Source organism: Myotis yumanensis, unplaced genomic scaffold (genome assembly GCF_028538775.1).
Source record: "Myotis yumanensis isolate MYYU_CA2020_CCGP unplaced genomic scaffold, mMyoYum1.0.hap1 SCAF_3, whole genome shotgun sequence".
Classification (NCBI taxonomy): domain Eukaryota; kingdom Metazoa; phylum Chordata; class Mammalia; order Chiroptera; family Vespertilionidae; genus Myotis; species Myotis yumanensis.
In genome coordinates, this window is record NW_027223754.1 from 21,867,705 (window position 1) to 21,888,607 (window position 20,903).

Sequence of the window (20,903 nt, forward strand, 5' to 3'; positions counted from 1 at the left end):
TAATGTTCTTTAGGTTTGTGACATGAGATTTGTAATGTTCTCAGTTTCAATAAAACTAACAATTTCTTCTTTTTTTGGTTAATTTCTATAATTTTGGAGGTTTGTAAATATATGGCTTGCCACTATCTTTCTGGAAGTCTACAATGTATGATTTATACTTGAATTATTTATCAAATTTAATAAGAGAGGAAAAAAATATGTTCATACATAAAGAAAATTTTAAAATTCATGAAAATGATGTATTAATAATTATTAATACGCAAACATATGTATCTCCATATATTCGCCAGCATTTTTCCTGTTCTTAGCATTATCTCAGCATCACTTAATTCAGATGTTAAAATAGATGCCAGTAACATTCATGTTTTAAGTAAGCTGCAAACTGCCACTTACTAAGCAATTAGAAGAAACCCAGTTGAAGCTTTTAGCACATTACCCAATCACATGTAAATTAGGGTAGGTTGGGAATAGAAAAGGATTTTTGGAAGGAGTTCTGTTGTGGCAGAAGCAAGGGAGTATATCCTCTCATGTCAAGCCCTAAGAAAGAGGCTTAGGAGAGACCACTCAGAAATTTGCATCTCTTGGCATTTTGGAGACACGGTGAACTGGTATCTAGTTCATAGAGCTAGCTGCTCTATGCCAGAGAAGTTGCCACACTGAAGATAATCTCTCCTTCCAGTGTTTGTTGGTGGCAAAGAATGCTTGATCTGGTCCATGGGCCAGATGTGAGTCCCATGTTAGAGTATTTCTTACCCGATCAAGAAGGCATTTGATGGGTGAGGATTCCCGCAGAATATAGGAGTGTGAAATGTACTGAGGAAAGATTTGTGAGCAACCAGCAAGAGAATGTTTTCATTCAATTCATGGCAACCACACATGGGACACATAGCAATTAAATATTATCCAAACTGCAACTGTTCTGCCCCCTCCCCTTGCATTTCTGATCCCTTTTACTTTGCTCTATTTTATTTTCCTAGTATGTACTTTCTAACATACCACATCAGTTATGCTCCATATATGCAGGGAACTATGTGTAGGTCGTTGATATATCCCAGTCACCATAATAACATTTGGGTCATGATATGTACTAAAGAAATAGTTGTTGAAGGACTTGAATTGGGTTCTCCAAAGAGCAATGAAAGAACTCATGAAAGTAAAAATTGCAGACTTTCCATGCTCAGGCCCCAGGGTGAGAACATAGTGAGCTGAGACCAGTCAAGTCCAACATTTCCTCTCTGACCTTCACTTTCTGTCCACTCCTCCACACTGACCTACAATTCTGCAGAGGCCACAGATAGCCTCGTCAGTGGGCAACTAGGAATAAAAACCCCTAAAAGGGTTACTAGAGAAGAAACCGACCTCTTTCTCAGTACAGGTAACCTGCCCCAGGAATACCTGGGCTGAAAGAAGGTAAAGCTTTAATTGTAAATAAACTTAATTTTTATTATTAGTATTATTAATACTACACTAGACTGAACATATTAAAGAAATAAATGGTTTGGAAACTAGCAATAACTGAAGGAATATTTGGTTACCTAAATTTGACCTGAAAAGTCACTGGGGCTGTAAAAAATTTCATCCAAATGCATCATGGGTTTTGCGTGGATACACTTCTAATTATATTCTACAAGCTCTGCTTATTTTATAGACCAGGAACATTGGCAGGTTAAAAGCACTCATTTTTTTTTTCTCACTGTAGCACTTTACATCCTGTCAAAATCCTGACCATCTTTTCATGGACATGGTTGAGACTGTTTCTTCACAGTGGTCGGCAAACTGCAGCTCGCGAGCCACATGCAGCTCTTGGCCCCTCAAGTGTGGCTCTTCCTAAGCCTTAGGAGTATCCTAATTAAGTTAATAACAATGTACCTACCTCTATAGTTTAAGTTTAAAAACTTTGGCTCTCAAAAGAAATTTCAGTCGTTGTACTGTTGATATTTGGCTCTGTTGACTAATGAGTTTGCCGACCACTGTAACATCATTGGCAATTCAACTCCCAAGTCTATATCCAACAGCCCTCATTTTCTAGCATGTAATAAAGTACACAACTTATATTAAACACTTAATAAATGGTTGATGAGTAAATGAATTAATAAGTGATAGGACATCTTGAGATTAGAAAGTTTTAGGAGCGGAAGGAGGGGCAAATTATTATTAACTGTGTGAGAGTTAAAATTAGGTAAATAAAATCGGTGACTACATGTTCATTTATTGAATACCCAATAAAGGCCCAATCAATTTTTCTTTAAAGAATGAATGAATTAAGACTAACACAGATGAATTGTGAAAAATGGCTATACATGTATAGGCAAGATAAAAAGAAAACACAGGTTTATTGATTTGTCTATTCATCTCTATTCATGTCAATAAAATGGATATGTACATTTGTCTCTATTTTTTTTTCAGGTGATCCTTGTCTTTTTACTAAGCATTGGGTCTCTTATAATCTATTTCATCAATTCTTCTGAGTGAGTAAAATCCGCAGTCACCTGTGTCTGTTATAACATAAGATTGCCCTTGAATTCAGAATTTTCTTTCAGGAAAAATGGTTAATATACTTTGAAACATATTCACATACACAAGCTCATTAAAAAGGATAAGTGTTTAATTCCCCCCCAGAAAACACTAAAACCAACTCCACAAAAAATACATGAATTGTTTCTGCATCCTGCCAAAACTGCATTGCTGGAGGCTGGGGTGCCATGCCCGTGTCTACTCCCTAGTCTCTAGGACTGCAAACCTCCAGCTGTTGTCTTCTCCTTTGGGCCACGTTAGGAGGGCTTTCTTTATATGCCTTTGGACTCTTTAGATGTTGAAGTGGAAATTCTGTGGTCATTTCAATGTTGCTTATAGATTTCAAACAACTTTGGGTAGTCTTGAGAAAGGAAAATGCTAGACCTCACCTGGGATAAAGGAGCAAATTATTGTCTGCTCTCCAGAGAAGGCATTTCCTTCTTTTATGACAAAGCAAAGATGGTTTCTTGAACAGAATCCAATCTAATCTGAACCCAATGCTGATCCTCTGGGAATTTCCTTGGATTTCCAGCTGAAGTAAAATTGGGATTGTAGGGCCCAGAAGTCGGGCAGCTTTAGAGATCCTAGGGAAACTAGAAGTCTTTGCTTTCTGAATTCCTTACTGATCTTTTAGGAATTTTTTTTTTTGAATTTGGCTTGAGTCAGTTCATTTGACCTAGAGTAGCTCTGTGTTTGAAGGGTACAGGATCCTAAACTTCTTGCTGGGCAGAGGGTCATGCAAACTAAGAAGAGCCACATAATCTCAAGGCCTCTGAATCCCCGCTGATAAAACTGAAATAGAAGCAATAAACTCTAGGAAAGAAAGAGCAGGTAATTTTCCTTTTATTTTCAGCTCCATGCACAGTCTAGTGCTTTTATTTATGCATACCTCTACTGCCAAGATACAATAAATTTCCTTGAGATATGAACTTAAGGGTCATCGTGAATAAATAAAAAATTCCCTACCCTTCCTTTTAATTTGGTTCAATGTAGACACAGCTTTTAAAATGTATGTCTTTATAAACTGTCCTTGTTTCCTTTGCAGCCCTGTTGGAAGCTGTTCTTCATATGAGGACAAAACCATCCCCATTGATTTGACTTTCAATGCTTTCTTTACTTTCTATTTTGGGTTGAGAGTAAGTACCTGTTGGAAGTGGGAGTAAATAGACAAACAAAACAGGTACAACACAGAGAGATCTGTGTGTGCCTTGGTTATACAATTGGCCTATGTTGTCAGGCGCTAGAGTTAGAGGGTCTGTGTCCTAAGTTGTTAAAAGTATAGTGAGACAAAATAGCTCTCTCACCTGCATCTGAAGCTGTCAACCAGGCCAAAAATTCTGACACAAATGAAAATGATTTTTTAAAAAATATCATCACCCAGTAGCGCTGCCCTCCTTATTGGCTTTCCACCTACCTTGAGAAAGCTTTAGTAATAATCACAAGCTAGCAGAACCTGAATAACAAGCCTCTGAAAATGTCATTGGCTTCACTGATGGCTGATGTGCCATTAACTATATAAAATACTTTTTTTGTATTTATGCATCCCATGTTTTTATATACATACTAGAGGCCTAGTGCACATAATTCATGCATGGGTGTGGTCCCTAGACCTGGCCGGTGATCAGGACCAATCAGGGCCTTCTGGCTGCCGGCTGGGGCCTGCCTTTGCTCCGTGCACATCATAGTGAGTGATCAACTCCCAGTCTCCTGGTCGAGCTCCCAAGGGGACAATTTGTATATTAGGCTTTTATATAGATAGATCAAAGATATGTTATACATAGATGCTTATAATGTGTATTTCTATGACTGTCCTTCAGCACAGACTCCGACCACACTGACCATCAAAATATTATTTTTATAGCAAACTCTCCCTTTTGGAAATGCTCACTTTCTTATCTAAACAGAGAAGGTCATAAATACAGGTCTTGGCCAGCCATATTTGTAGATAACTGTACCTTTTCCATGAAGACTACCTTAAATCATGTTTCCTCTTTGCTCACAAATAGAGGGTTTTTAGCTCTATAATTATAAATCTCTGGGAACGGCAGAAAGGTCAGAATATGAGACTTTAAGTTCCAGTAAACAAAATGGGTTCATGTTCACTTATTGAACACTTACTAAAGGTACAATCCTTATGTCTACATAAATGTACTATATATAAATATATGTAAGCATATATCATATAGCTATGTAAAAATATATGTTTGTGCATATATATGTGTGTGTGTATATATGTATATAATAGAATTAGATCAAAACTTCAGTTAATGAATGAAATGTAGCTGAATAAAGGCACTCTAGTGTTCATTTTAAAATTCTTGAGGGTAATTGGATTTGGGTCTTTTGTTTTCATTTCATAGTTTTTGGCAGCAGATGACAAGATCAGGTTCTGGTTAGAGATGAACTCAATTGTAGACATCTTTACCATCCCACCAACATTTATTTCTTATTATTTGAAGAGTAATTGGCTAGGTAAGTATAAAGTTGGAATCAGAAACACTCCCTTTCATAAGTATCCTTCATTTTCCTTTATAATACCCAAATGCCACTTAAAAATGTTCATCACTGTACTTGTATGGTTTTGTAATATATTTTCAGAACCCTCTCCTTTTTTTTTTTTAAACCTCAGTACCTAGAAATGTGATGTACCTGATGCACAGAAGGTGTCAGTGTTTGTTATTGTTAATAGACTGGCTCATCCACAAGTTGAGAGGCAAGGCCCCAGCCTCCCATCCCCCTGTGGCCCCTTTGTGCTAGGATTCCACATGGACAAGGAGAGATGAAAAAACCTCTCTTGGTCTTTGAAAGCTGTAGATCATCATATCTAGACATGGTATAACATATTAGAGATTTATATAGTTACTTAGGCTTTAAGGTGGACACTGCATGGGAGTTATATGGCCTTTTCTAATTTTGTGTAATTTTATTTATTATCTATAAAATATTTCTTGCTATCATTATTATCAAACTACATAAAGTAAAGCATCATACAAATGTGAGGAGCATATCATAGACATCCTGTAGTCAGAAGTTTAAGTGGTTTATAGATAATTTTTTTTTTATTCTAAGGAAGAATTAAGTAGAATGAAATGTGAGTAGTACTTTTATATGCTTTCTGTTAGCTCAACAACCCTAGGTACTTATAATTCCCATTTTACAGATGAAAAGCTAGAGAAGTTGAGGGCATTGCTTTAGATTATAACACCTATTAAGGGTTGGGGCTAGGATTTGAACTAGAACTCATATTCTTAAATCTACAATGTTATAATATACTAGAGACCTGGCACACAAAATTTGTGCATGGGTACGGTCCATAGGCCTGGCCTGCGATAAGGGCCACCTTCCCTGGCTTCCCTCAGCTGACCCTCCCCCCCCCACCACCCACCCCTGGTGATCAGAACCTGACGGCTTGGGGAAGGGACCCAGAGGTTGGCTGTTCCCGCCTGCTCGACGGGCCCACCCCCACCACGGATTGCCCTCTGTGTGGGGGGCGACTGGCAGGGCAGGGGCCTTGGCCTGGCACCACCCACATCCCCTGCCACCCACCCCCGGCTTCCTGTTCACCATCAGGTGACAGGAGCCTGCTGGCTAGGGAGAGGGACCAAGAGGTGGTCAGTGCACCTCATGGTGACTGGTTGAGTGGTCATTCTGATTGTTCGCCGTTAGGGTCAATTTGCATATTACCCTTTTATTATATAGGATAGAGGCCTGGTGCACAGGTCAAGGCCAGCTGGCCTGCCCTGATTGGGGCCCCGGAACAAGGTGGGAGTCCCTGTGGAGGGGCAGGGCCAGCCAGGGTGAGGGGCCGTGGGCAGTTTGCAGGCCAGCCATGCCCCCAATCGGGGAGGGGGTCCCCTCTGGGTAATGGGACTAGCTGGGGCAAGGGGCTGCAGTCGTTCTGGTCTCTGGTCTTTCTGGTTGTTCTGCCATTTTGGTTGTTGGGCTTTTATTATGTAGGATTATATTTGAGTATTTCAAGGAGAGGAAGAGTGTAACTATTCCCCATTGTGTTATAATTCAGCTCACTTTCTGGAGTAACCCTCTTCTTTTGACAGCATTCTTCTTTCTATTGCTTTCTAGGTTTAAGGTTCCTAAGAGCATTGCGGCTGCTAGAACTCCCTCAAATCTTGCAAATGCTGAGAGCCATCAGGACCAGGTAAATGCCCTTCCTCAAATACTACTCATTTACTGTTTTGGATTAGGAAATGAAAATGCTAACTACACCTTCAATTCAACTAATTTCTCATCAGAATTTCAGGGCAAAAATCACAAAATCCCATAGCTGCCAATATAGTAGTCACTCACTTCCTCCCACTGTGTTAACATCACACACTAGCTGAAAAGTTTGCAATCATTTTGAAGGTTTTGTTTCTTCTTTGTTTTGTAGAGCCACAATGTGTAAGTCCATTTAGGCTGTGATTCCCCTACCACCACTACCCAAATAAAAACTCAGAACAATTCAGAGGCTTTGGTTCTATACATTTGCAGTTATGAATCATGTCTTTCCTGGCTGGGACCTAAGAGCATGCATGAGAGCTGCCCAATAGCAGCAGGGAACTATTGCTTACAAATGTCTCAAAAAATAATTCAAACTACCTTTGAGCAGCAATATAGTAGTACTTCTAACGTTTTAGCAGGATGGTCTTATGTTACCCACTCAAAATTTCCATGCGTCTCTATGTTCTCACCAGAAACATCAATATTACAGGCCAGGCAGACTTCACTTCTAAATGTTTATGCATGATGGAGCATTCAAGATGGTAAAAGGCTGTCCTTGTGTGATAGGTGGACATACCTGAAAACCACAGAGATTTCAGCTAACTGCTAGGGCTTCATTTAAGAGACAGGAGCTTATCTGATCCTCTTCACTCATAGGTCCTGGGCTGAGGCTGTCAATATGGAACTACAGTTCTGTGACCTACTCAGTATCATTGTGCAAGCCCACTCTGGATGCCTGGGACACTGACATTTGTACAATTCCTCTCGACAATGTAGCAATTTATTAAATTTATTTTATGATGATACATATATGATAGGTTTTAAATGCAGTGTAACATTAGGCCAGTGGATACCATAGCAAAATATAAGGTTTTTCAGCAAGTGTATGTAACTGGGTGTGTGCATCTTCAACGCTAATGTGTATATGAATCAGAGGACCCTATAACACCGCAGATCTCTAGACCAGGGGTGGGCCTGGGATTCTGCATTAACACACTCCCAGGTGAGCGTATCCTTGTGTCAGGTCCATGAGCCCTACTGTGAGTAGCAAGATTTTAGAGGATGAGGCAATTGTGTTGTGCTGAGAACTGTCAGAACCCAAAAGCTCTTTGTCTTTCTTCCTCTAGCAATGGATTGAAGTTTTCCAAACTGTTATCCATAGTTTTCAGTACCTGGTTCACGGCTGCAGGATTCATTCACTTGGTAAGCATCTCATCACACTCTCTATAATGGTGCCGGTCATCGTAAATGTCTTTTCTTTAAAAAATGGGGGTAATCCTTCTGAGCTCCTGTCTCCATCACTGTAACTGGTGTGAAGTTTATCTTTCTACTTCCCTTTTCAGGGTTTTCTCCACTCCCATATTTATGACAAATACGTATCTCCTACCCTCAAGGTATCTATGTTACTTCTTCCAGCTTTCAAAACCTACACTCAGAAAAGGATCTAACAAAGCTTACCCTTCAAAGGTATAAGCAATAGGGAAAATTTATTTCTGCATCTTCATAAGGGTTCCAGAATTTTTAAAAAGAATAAAAAGTCAAGTAAGTGAAGCCGCTGATAGAATTTAAGGATAAAAGCTGGAGAATTGTGGGGGAAGTGTTGCTGAATTGCAAAGGGGAGTTTTAGGATTTGTTTGTTCTCCTGAAATAAACCTGTATACATAGCTGCCTCCTTTGCCTAATGGTAAGGCTAGTTTTTAGCCCACATTAATATAATAAATGGATTTCAGCCATAAGAAAGAAGTTCCTAGAAAATGCAGAAATTGAAGCGGGATGTTAAAAGTCTATAGAGGCCTTTGAGAAAAGCAAAGCAAAACAAACAAAAAAAAATGTAGGAGTTTTCTCATGAGTCCTTCTCTCAAAATTAAAGCAATAACAAGAAAAATGTTAAACTCCAAATGCAAATTGTGACATATGAACCTTCAAAAAATCTGAAACCAGCCCTAACCGGTTTGGCTCGGTGGATAGGGCATCGGCCTGTGGACTGAAAGGTCCCAGGTTTGATTCTGGTCAAGGGCATGTACCTTGGTTGCGGGCACATCCCCAGTAGGAGGTGTGCAGGAGGCAGCTGATCGATGTTTCTCTCTCATCGGTGTTTCTAACTCTCTATCCCTCTCCCTTCCTATCTGTAAAAAATCAATAAAATTAAAAAAAAAAAATCTGAAACCAGCCATTTCCCTTCTCAGCACTGAAGCAAGCAGGTGAGAGATTCTCCTGAAAGAAGTGTCACAGCAGTAAGGCAGGTCCCTGGAGCCAGAGGGTTGGTCCTGGGGGCATGGGATTCCCATGGGAGAAGTGTCTCTGTAGAGACCTGTTGGCCATCACAGAATCGGAGGAAGAGAATGCTAAGCAGAAACCGTGGCAACAGGACTTTTTGCCTTCAATAGCGGTTCCAATGAGAGGCTCTCAGGCTGAATGTGGCCTATAGTCACATTTAATTTGCCTTACTTATGTTTGTATTTTACTTTTATTGCTTGCTAACTTTTATGGAGAACTCACTTAAAAACGAAGATTTCTGGATTTTTGGAAAAAATACAAGGTTCTGGAACCCATTCTACTAAGGCCATCAACAGTCCTAGTCAAAGACTAGCTGTTCCCTGTAAGTGGCATGTGTTCCTGAGTTGGACACCATCTCTGCCAGGCTTATTGAACCATTCAATTTTTCTGCTTTACCCTTCTAAGAATGTGAATATGTGTCCTTGTTGGGCATCCAGTCTCCCAGGCAAGGAGACCTCCAGCAAGGGTGCATGTAGAGCAAGAAGGAGAAGCAACCAGATAGCTTGTGACTTAAAGGGATCCACTGTAAATCACACTAACATCTGGAATGTTAAAAAACCAGAGAAAAGAAAATGGCAGATTTTGCCGAGAGGATATTTGAAATGACAAACCAAAATAAAAGCTATCTTTGTCCCAACCTCACCAACTTCCCAAACTCACAGCTAAAAGTCGATGCCATTCAAAGGTGAACATTAACCAGAAAGTAATCAACACAATGCCTATCCTCAAATTCTTCTGGAAGTAGCAAGAGGGTATGATGGACAGCAGACATTAAGGTAACAACAGTTGCATAATATAGCAGTTACAAGAACAACAATTAAAGGATAATTTGTCCAATGAAACAAAGGTTTTTAAAAACATATTTATATTTGATTAAAAAAATACAAAGTGATTTAAAAACTAGAAATGATATTCCAAATAAAATATAGATGATTTTAAATAAAAGAATATTAAACAGTAACAGGAGTTAAAATGGGCTAAAAGTATCCAAGGAAAAAGTATCTTAGAGCTGAAAAACCACATTAGGGAGAACAGGCATTTAATAAATGTGGCAAAAACTGTTCAGAGACACAGTGGGCAGGATTGAGGCAAAAACACTGACATGGAAAAGACTAAAGACATTCAAATAATTTTTGAGGAGAAACATGGAAGATGGGCAATGTGGATTCAGCATACCATTAAATTAGTGTTTCTGAAGAAGAAAATGACACAAAAAAATGGCACCAGAAAAAATATTTAAAATGAAGCTTTGAATTTGTAGATTAAAGGATATACTGAATCCAGGAAAAATAACCCTAAATTATTTATCCTAACTATTTTTTGGAGCAATTTACCAACCTTTGAAGATAAGGAGAGAAACCAAGCAGAACAAAGCAAAGTCTATAAAAGGGGGAGAAAAATCAAACTAGCCTCAGATTTCTTGGAAGCATAATCAATACAGAAAGATGATAGAGCAGTGTCTGCAAAGTTTGTGTGAAAGGAAGTGCAACCTATCCTGTCATTTTATGCAGGTGGAGAAAATCGCACCTATGAACCCCTTTTAAAAAATGTGTCTTAATGATAAAATCCAACCAGAGGAGATGAATCAAAACTAAGAACTCAAGAATGAAGAAACCATAATAAAAATTAGTGGTGGTGATTATTGGATGACTTTAAAATAGAACTAAGGATTATTTAAGGGAATTGTGGTTTTGACCAGAACTCACATATGCAATCCTATCTAATAATAGACAAACATGGTAATTAACCATACCTCTGACACGCTTCCCATTGGCTAATCAGGGCGATATGCAAATTAACTGCCAGCCAAGATGGCGGCCGGCAGCCAGGCAGCTGAAGTGAACACGAGGCTTGCTTGCTCCAGTGATGGAGGAAGCCAAGGTTCCCTGCCTGCTGCTGTCGTTCTCTGAGCTGCATTCTAAGAAACAGTGTTGCAATTATAGAAGCTAAACAAACCCCAGAAACCTGCTTTCAGCCAGCCGGGCCTCAGAGCTGGAACTGCAACTATGTTTCAATTATAGAAGGTAAATAAATCCCAGATACCTGCTTTCAGCAGCCGAGGTCTCAGAGCTGGAGCCGAGCCTCAGAGCTAAAGCCAGCTCTCAGTTCCAGTGACAGCCATAGAAGGTAAATAAATCCAGAATAAAAAAAAAAAAGAAAAAAAGGAGAGGATGGGAGCTTCAGTCACCCGCCAGCCTGAAAATGGCCCTCAGCCCCTCACTCAGACTGGCCCGGCACCCCAGTAGGGACCCTCACCCTGAAGGGGGTGTGACCAGCTGCAAACAGCCATCATCCCCTCATCCAGGCTGGCCAGGCACCCAAGTGGGAACCCCACCCTGATTCGGGACACCCTTCAGGGCAAACCAGCCAGCCCCCACACGTGCACCAGGCCTCTATCCTATATAATAAAAGGGTAATATGCAAACTGACCCTAACAGCAGAAAGACTGGGAATGACTGCTCACTATGACACACACTGACCACCAGGGGGCAGATGCTCAATGCAGGAGCTGCCCTCTAATGGTCAGGGTGTTCTCAGATGGGAGGAGCTCTGCTCAGCCACAAGTCAGGCTGATAGCTGCCAATACAGCGGTGTTGGTGGGAGCCTCTCCTGCCTCCTCAGCAGCGCTAAGGATGTCCAACTGCAGTTTAGGTCTGCTCCCCGCTGGCAAGTGGACATCCCCCGAGGTCTGCCTGGCTGCCAAAGGGATGTCTGATTTCCATCTTAGACCCAATCCCCTGGGGAGCGGGCCTAAGCCAGCAGGTGGTCATCCCCTGAGGGGTCCCAGACTGAGAGAGGGCACAGGCTGGGCTGAGGGACCCCTCCTCCTCCCCGAGTGCACAAATTTTTGTGCACTGGGCCTCTAGTCCTGTATAATAAAAGGCTAATATGCAAATTGTCCCCTCAGGAGTTCGACCAGGAGTTCAATTGCTCGCTATGATGTGGACTGACCACCAGGGGGTGGCACAGAACATGGAGGATGACCAGTGGTGGCAGTGGGGTGCTGAAGGAGCAAGGAAAGGAGGAGGTGGGGAGGCCGGGAGGTGGAGAACCTATTCGGCCCTGATCACTGGCCAGGACTAGGGATCCTACCCATGCACAAATTTTATGAACTGGGCCTCTAGTGTAAAAATAATGTATCTAATACAAATGGTGTGGAGTTAGGAGATGGGATTGTGTCCCTGTATCCTCCACTTACATAGCACATTAATCTAAAATTGAAACAGAATTTAAAAACATAAAAATTCAGTTGCTTTTTGAATTAAACATTAAAGGGTTAAATTATTCTGAAGGCCATTTCCAGGTTGAAATAAATTTAGTTTTAGTTTGTACATGTTGTACAAGGATGTGATTGAAACCATGTGCTAAGATGTTATTAAAAGAAACTGTAAGGTTTTACTTAAAGGGAACAGTCACAAGTAACTCTTGTATGCCTGGGTAAAATATACTATATATCTGTTTTTCTTGTAGTACAACTAGAGGCCCCGTGCATGGATTCGTGTACCGGTGGGATCCCTTGGTCTGGCCTGCACCCTCTCACAATCTGGGACCCCTCGGGGTATGTCGGACTGCTGGTTTTGGCCTGATCCCCGTAGGCCAGGCCAAGGGACCCCACCAGTGCACGAATCTGTGCACTGAGCCTCTAATATGCATATAAGATCTTTGGTTAATCTCTTCCCACCCTCCCCTCTCCCCACTTCCCTTTGAGATTCATCAGTCTGTTCCATGTTTCCATGCCTGTGCATTGAGCGTCTGCCCCATGGTGGTCAGTGCACGTTATAGCTATCAGTCTAACGGTTGCATAGGCTTTTATATATAGAGACTACTAGCCTGGTGCACAAAATTCGTGCACTGGGGTAGTGGGGGAGAAAGGGCCCCTCAGTCTGGCCTTCACCCTCTCCAATCTGAGATACCTCAGGGAATGTCCAACTATCTGTTTGTGCCCACACTTTTAACAGATAACAGCTCCATTGTTGTTCCTTTCTTATGCTTAAAACCATTGGAATTAGTAGGTATTCAAAGTGTGTATACATTTTGGGGGGACACCCTGTATATCTCTAGTTAGTGGTGAAAGAAACCAACAGCAGATTTGGAACCCCCAGACAGGGAACCTTGCTCATTCCCCACATGTCTCCCCACTTCACTTTCCACCTTTGTGGGCAGCAGGAGAATCAACATTTTCTCTCATTAATTTGGAAAAGCACGTCCTGTCACCCCTTGCCCGGCAGGAGTGCTCTAGGCCTCAAGCAAGCAAGGCTCAGTCAGGGCAGCCTTCACTTATGGGTGCTGGCACCCAAAGTGCACATTCCTCCTCTACAGTCGCCCCGACTATTCCACTGTTTCACTGAGAGGACGAAATTCCTCTCTGCCTCTGGGCTCTTGATCTTGAATGCTGACCGAAGACACCTCAGAGAGGACCACCCACACCCACCAGGTGTGTCTGTCTGCACCTGCTCCCACTCAGCACCTGCATTAACCCCCCAGAGGTGATCTCGTAGCTGCATTGGCCTCCGTGGGAACAGGGCATCACCACTCCGCCCTCTCACTGTCATCTCAGAGGTGCACACTCTCAGCACCCAGAACACCCAGACACTCTCCAAAGGATGTGAGCGCATCAGAGGGGATGTGCGCACATCCTGTGGGGGTGTTAGGCATGCCGGGTTGATGGAAGTGCGGTGGAGAGGCAGGGGGAACTTGTGCACGCCTTGGTTTGCAACTGTTGCAGGCGCGGGAGGGTGACAGTGTGCTGGGGGATGTTCGCATGCCAGGGGGGATGTGCACATCGGAGGCCTCTGGCTTTGCAGATCCGAAAACCCCTGTGGTGCGGCCAGGAGGACGTCAGTCTGGCCCCCCATGGTGGCTGTCCCTAAGATCCTGCACCTTCTGGGCCAGGAGGCGGATCTTGCGCAGTCACTCCTGGACGCTGATGGCTGCCTCCCCGACGTGAAGGGTCACGGATCTGAGTCCTAGGACAGTGCACAGCCTCAAGCGCTGCCCCCCGCCAGGCAGGGTCACAAATCCGTGTCTTGGTCTCATGGACAGCCTCAAGCACTGACCCCTACCTGGCAGGGTCACAGATTCGGGTCGCGGACTGCAGACAGCCTCCCGTGCTGCCCCCCTGCCCACCAGGTCACAGATCCAGGTCCCGGGACCACGGACAGCCTCAAGCACTGCCCCCCGCCCGGCAGGGTCACAGATCCGAGTCCCGGACTGCAGACAGCTTCCCGCGGTGCCCCCTGCCTGGCAGGGTCACAGATCCAGGTCCTGGGACCGCGGGCAGCCTCAAGGACTGCCGCCCCACTCGCGAGGACATGGATCCAGGTCCCAGACCGCAGACAGCCTCAAACACTGCCCCCCGCCTGGCAGGGTCATGGATCAGAGTCCTGGACTGCGGACAGCCTCCTGCGGTGCCCCCCGTCTGGCAGGGTCACAGATCTGGGTCCTGGGACCGCGGACAGCCTCAAGCACTGCCCCCCGCCTGGCAGGGTCACAGATCCAGGTCCCAGACCACAGACAGCCTTGCCTGCTGCCACCTGCCTTCAGTATGCAAATTAGCTGCCATCTTGTTGCTTCAGGGTGGGGGTCCCCACTGGGGTGCCTGGCCAGTCTGGGTGAGGGGCTGAGGGCTATTTTCAGGCTGGCGGGCAACTGAAGCTCCAAACCTCTCCTTTTTTTCTTTTCTTTTTTTTTATTCTGGCATTTATTTATCTTCTATGGCTGTCACTGGAACTGAGAGCTGGCTTTCTCTCTGAGGCTCAGCTGCTGAAAGCAGGTTTCTAGCCTTTGTTTACCTTCTGTATTCAAAACAATGTTGTGGTCTTGCTGGCTGAAGCCTGGCTGACTAAAGCCGGTTTCTGGGGTTTTGTTTAGCTTCTATATTTGTTACAATCTTTCAAACTGCAAGCTCAGAGGCTGGCAGCGCTGCCACTGAAGCAAGGAAGCCTCCCTGTTCACTTCAAGCTGCCTGGCTGCCGGCCGCCATCTTGGCTGGCAGTTAATTTGCATATCTCCCTGATTAGCCAATGGGAAGGGTAGCAGAGGTACGGCTAATTACCATGTTTCTCTTTTATTAGATAGGATAGTCTCAGAAAATAGTGAAGACTCCAGAAGTCAGTAGAAACAGATTCTACTACCAGCTATGAGAACTAAGTATAGACATACAATTTCTTACTTATTTCAGAGTGGGAATCCACACATAACCTGCTCATCAAACTTAAAAAAGGGTCAGCATTGGGCATACATAACATTTTTACAAAGTGATCATGTGCCTGAGAAAACTACATTATTTCTAATTTCTACTCCAGTTCTTAAAAGCAAAACAAAAAACCTACTTTCTCCAGACATCTTTAGTATTTTATCATTTTTGTGTCAAATAGAAAAGGAAGATGTCTAGGAAATATGTAAGCTATTTGGAAACATGTCTAAAAATGTAAAAAAGGGAAAATTGTATATATTATATATCATTGTTATGTTATTTGTAATATATGTTATATATTTATAATAAGTTTATACATATATATAGGGTCATTGCCTAAGTTGCTCTTTTTATTTAATATAGAAAAGGTAACCTGATAAATTTAGTTCCCTTAAAACATGGAGATTTAGGGGGGAAGTCAGATGAAATTTTTTTCAGAGTTTTTTTTAATTGCTGAAGAAATATTTTTGGGGAGTAGGGGAAGTAACCTGGGAAACTTGTTTGTTTACTTTTCCTTAGACACTTGCTTTTATGAAGTTAAGTTCACTGAAATGAAGTGCTTGTTTGAGTGCTTCTTTCTTTAATGATAGATAAATCTGATCTGATGAAAAATGAGAATGAATAGTAATTACTAAACCTAGAGCCTTTGGTGTCCATGATGGCTCCAGGATGTGGTGATATGCCCACATGAAAAGAGATATGGGCAATAAATTTCACTAGGGAGCATTCCAAATGTGAGCTCAAGCTACACGCCCCCTTAGATTTCAGCAATGATCACAGTGAAAAAAAAAACACCCACTAAAACTTCACAATCACTACCCCAATTTACCAACCCTTCAAAGCCATCTAGGAATCATTTATTTCATTTGTATTGAATTAAGTGATTTTGCTTATTTTTTGTAAACTTTCCCTTGGATTCCATTTCCTGAATTCTTTTCTCTTTTGACAGGTGGAAAATTCTGGTGATCCCTGGCTCAAGGGTAGAAATTCACAGAACTTAACATATTTTGATTCCATTTACCTGGTCATGGCAACAACATCAACTGTTGGCTTTGGAGATGTGGTAGCTAAGACATCCCTAGGACGGACCTTCATCATGTTCTTCACTCTGGGGAGTTTGGTGAAGAATATTTTCAATATCTTTTGAATGTGGCTAGAAGTGAAAGGCATTTGGTTAATGGTGAGAAAAAAGCAGTATAGTCTTGAGAATGAATGTTACATTATCAGGTGTCAAATGAAAATGAAAAGATATATGGATCCCATGTTTTTCCAAACTGCAACCCCTGGAGCACGTGATGTAATTGCTTGGTTGCCAGAGATGAGGATGGTCAGCAAAAGAGAGTAGATTTTTCTTATTAGCCTCTACATTGACTTGAGCACCCCTGTCTTTCTTCATCTTTTGCCCATCTGATTAAAGTCTTTATTCCAAAGGGGAAGGGAAATTGAGATTTGATCTGAAGGAAGTTCTATTCCTTCCAGCTCAAATGAGTAAGCTCTCCAAACCAGCATTTTCCTTCAGATAACGGAACATCTGTGCATGATTCAGCAGTGTGTATCAAGTTTCTAATTTTAACTCCTTAAAACCATACCACATTCTCTACTTCACCTTCCTGATATTACATTGTCCACACTGCTACATCCCCTCATTTCATTTTCCTTTAACTTTGCTCTGTCCCATATAGCTTTTTCCCCAAGGTCCTAAATAATAGCAAGTTGAAGGGCACTTTGTAGTGATGAGGGGACAGAATGTGTAGGAAGGTTGCCTTTCTGCTTATCCTTCCTTCATTGTTTTCACCATTTTGAATTCAGAAAAGCATTTTATTCCATTTTAATCAAATGCAAAGGCTGAAGTAATAAAGAAAAATGTTCTTTCTTTAAAACTATAGTTCACAGTGTTACCCTCATGAATCAGACAACATTTTGTGCACCTTCTTTCTCCTTTATAATCTCAGTATCCTTTAAAATGATGAGACCTAAGGTTTTTATTTGCTGATTACTTTAGATACTATTTGCGAACTATATCCCTGAGATCGTGGAACTCTTTCTTACCAAGAAGACATACACCAGTTCCTATGAAGTGCTCAAAGGAAAGAAGTAAGTAGCTTTCAAGTATAATTTCTACAGTTTGAGATATTCTACTAATCACAGACCTTTCTAAACACCTATTGCTTGACCTAGGTGAATATATTGGCAGGATCATTCATTCACTAAAGAGGTTTGTACTAAAATAAATACCAAGAAGATAATATTTGCTACTTGATACAAACTACTATATAGATGCCCATAAGGGCTTTAAGTCAACTTGAAATGACAGATAATGTTGCCATTCACTGTCAAATATTGATTCTGACAATATTTGGACCTTCCTTATCACTATCCTCTTATTTCCATTACTAATTTTCTTATTCATGTTAAGCATGTGGTTAACTCAGGCTAATTTTACATAATAGATCAAATTAAAGCCACAGTTTGAATTTGAAATAATTCAGTTGTCTTAGCCTAAACTCCCTTAAACCATATGGGGCTCATTCATGGGCAGAGGCTTGCTGGAGTGAGGAGCAATTTCAGCCTTTTCACCGGAACTTCATAGATCTCCTTTGTTCATGCCACAGTCATTTGTTCCCAGGAGGAAAACAGACTTGTTTTTACCTTTTCTCTCTGTGGATATATGTTATCTCAGTTCCTATTATGCTTTTTCACATCTTAGAAGAAAAAAAAAAGCAGAGATCTTAAATTTGAAGTGATTCTTTTTAATCTTGTCTCTATCCACTGTAGAGGAAAGAGGCACAATGTAGGTAAATTCTCCTGGTTTGGTCTCTTAACATAGTAGATGAAAACCAAGACGGACCTAGGACTAAGAAAATAGTGCAATGAATGAAAATAATGAAATAAACTAGTTAAGCCAAAGTTTGACCCAGTTTATCTCAGGAAAGTGATACATAACCCACGCTAGATCAGCCAGTAAAGTCTAGAAAATATAAGGTAAATGCGCTAAAATTATGCTTTTCATTTTCTTAATTGATTAGTAGAGGGAAAAGCATATATATAGCCTAAGGAAATTGATAGCTAGTTTCCACTATAAAAGGTACATGCTTATATTTTTGCACCTGTCCTAGGTGTCTCTCCATTGCAGTCACTTTTTGTGACTACTAGATAATTTTACATGCAGAAGATAAATACAAATAACTTAGATTCTAGTGCCGTCTCAGCCACAGCATTTAACTATGGGAAACTCAATTAAATACTCTGAGCCTCAATTATTCCTCAATGAACAAATGTCTTGATCAGCAAATCAGGAACCAAGTGCAAAGTTAAATCAAATTACACATTTCAAGTCTGTTATACGTTACAAATAACCATAAAAACCTAGCAGTTATGATAGATATTGTTGTATTCCTAAAAAGCTACATGTAATTCTAATGTGTGGAGTTATACCCTGTATGAGATGAACTGGAGATGACAGAAGTCTGACACTGCTTTTGTTATAATGGAGATGCAGTCCTGGGTGTTTCCATCTTCAAAATCTGGGTGATTCAAATACTAAATGTATTTAAAACTAAGTTTAAGCCCTAGCCAGTTTAACTCAGTGGTTGGTCCGTCGGCCTGTGGACTGAAAGGTCTTAGGTTCAATTCTGGTCAAGGGCATGTAGCTTGGTTGTAGGCTCAATCCCTGGCCTGGCGAGGGCTGTAGTGGAAGTCAACCAATCAATGTGTCTCTCTCACATCGATGTTTCTCTTTCTGTGTCTCTCCCCCTCCCTTCCACTCTCTTTAAAAATCAATGGAAAAAAAGATCCTGGGGTGAGGATCAACAAAAATAAGACAAAATTCTAAGTTTAAGCTAATTTTCTACTTCTAAATCTAGACAGGAAGATATTTCTGTTCCTCAGATGATCCAGCTAATATGTTCTTGCTACCCAGGTTCGTTGTCGTTTGTGGAAACATCACTGTCGACAGTGTGACTGCTTTCCTGAGGAATTTTCTCCGTCATAAGTCAGGGGAGATCAACACTGAGATTGTTTTTCTGGGAGAGTAAGTGTATTTGTTTGGCTCATAGGCTCTAAATTAATACTTGAAATATGTGTGGATATTTTTAATGGGAGAAAATGACCCTTGTAATACTCATAGAAAAATTAGGAAATAATAAGAAGCAATAAGAAAAGGAAAAGAAATCCCATGATCAGACGTAACTTCTGAAAAAAATTGAGAATGTATTTTGCCAGATGTTTTTCTGTATATGTACTATTATGTGATTACAGATCATTAAGTTATTCTATACAGATTACTCACATGTCTAGCATACTTCATAATTATAATTCTAACTGTTAATTAACAGGATTAGAAATCTAAAGTTCAAATAGATGATATTTTTGTTCTATGCAGTTTACATTTTCACAAGCAGAATCCAAGCCAAATATTTGTAAAACACTGGGAAATACATATTTAATACAAAAAGACTTTAAAGTAGGCAAAATGATTTCTAATTGTTTTATTTTACAATTTTGGCTCCCAGTGAAATGGAACATTTTTTGTGCATTTTGAAAGTCCTCTTTATATTTTTACTCTATTTTCTATAAGGTTGATCATCTGTTATTTTACTGGCTTTTGAGCACTCAGTGTATTGTAATATTAACTGTTTTGTGTCATATATTATAAATATGTTTTCCCTTTTTGCCCTTTAATTTTGTGTGCTTTCATTTTAATATAGTATTGATTTACATGTACTTTAATCCATCCACTTCTTTTTGTTGTTGTTTATTTCTTGCTTTTCTTACATCCTTAGGCCTCTGTGTTTTAGTATATAGTAAATGTTTCTCTAGGATTTCCATGTTTTCATATGGAAACTTTTTAGAGTTAAGCTCTCTGGAATTGATTTAGTGTAATATGAAAGCAGTTTTTTCCCCAAATGGTTAATAAGTTATTTAGACATCACTCAATAAATAAGTCAGACAGATTTGAAGTGACATTTTTATCTCATAAAGGAATGTATATAAGATTCACACCAACCTTTACATATTTTGTAGTTAAAGCAGTAAACTAAGTATTGTCTTTGATACTCCTGTCTCCCTCAAATCCTATGTATACTTTCATCAATATCATCTGTTTCATCTCTTAAGTAAATTCTAATTCTATTTCTACCATTTTATTTCCACTATTAACAATCCTGTTCAAAGTTAATATCTTATCTCTCCTGTATCTCTATAAAGGCCACTTTTTTGATTGATTCTTTTTGCTAAGAATTTCTTCTACCTTTATATGACCAGTTTATTTTCATCCTTCAGCACTGAGAGAGACCTTCTCTATTCAACCAATCTAAATGAGTGTCTTCTAATCCTTCTGTCTCTTTACTCTGTTATATTTCCTTTAAAGTGCTTATCACCATCTGTAATTGTGGTAGATTTTCCTTTAATACAGCTATTAATATTTCCTTCCCTTACTGTTCTTTCATTCTGGTCCTCTCAATAAAAGATGGAGTCTCTTGCTCATCCCTTTGAATCTCAACTGGCCAGTGACTTGATTTGATAAATTGAATGCAGCAGAGGGGACACTTTGTTAGTTTCAGGCCTATAGCCTTTAAGAGGACTTGGCAGTTTCAACTTTCACTCCAAGAGAGTTTTAAGCCCTAAGCCATCATGTAAAAAGTCAGAATAGCTTGCTTGAGGAGGAGGCCCACGAAGCTCTCACCTGCTCCAGGCTGGT

At 40.8% G+C, this 20,903-nt stretch overlaps 1 protein-coding gene across 1 annotated transcript in view; it reads left to right on the plus strand.

Annotated features, from left to right (window-relative positions):
• The window catches only part of KCNU1 (potassium calcium-activated channel subfamily U member 1), a 128,874-nt gene that overhangs the window by 10,986 nt on the left and 96,985 nt on the right, over positions 1-20,903 (plus strand). Inside the window, 8 exon segments of the mRNA XM_070408066.1 lie at positions 2,407-2,468; positions 3,560-3,650; positions 4,875-4,986; positions 6,595-6,670; positions 7,860-7,935; positions 16,155-16,325; positions 17,208-17,299; positions 19,125-19,235. Of these exon segments, the coding sequence (XP_070264167.1) occupies positions 2,407-2,468; positions 3,560-3,650; positions 4,875-4,986; positions 6,595-6,670; positions 7,860-7,935; positions 16,155-16,325; positions 17,208-17,299; positions 19,125-19,235 (791 nt within the window).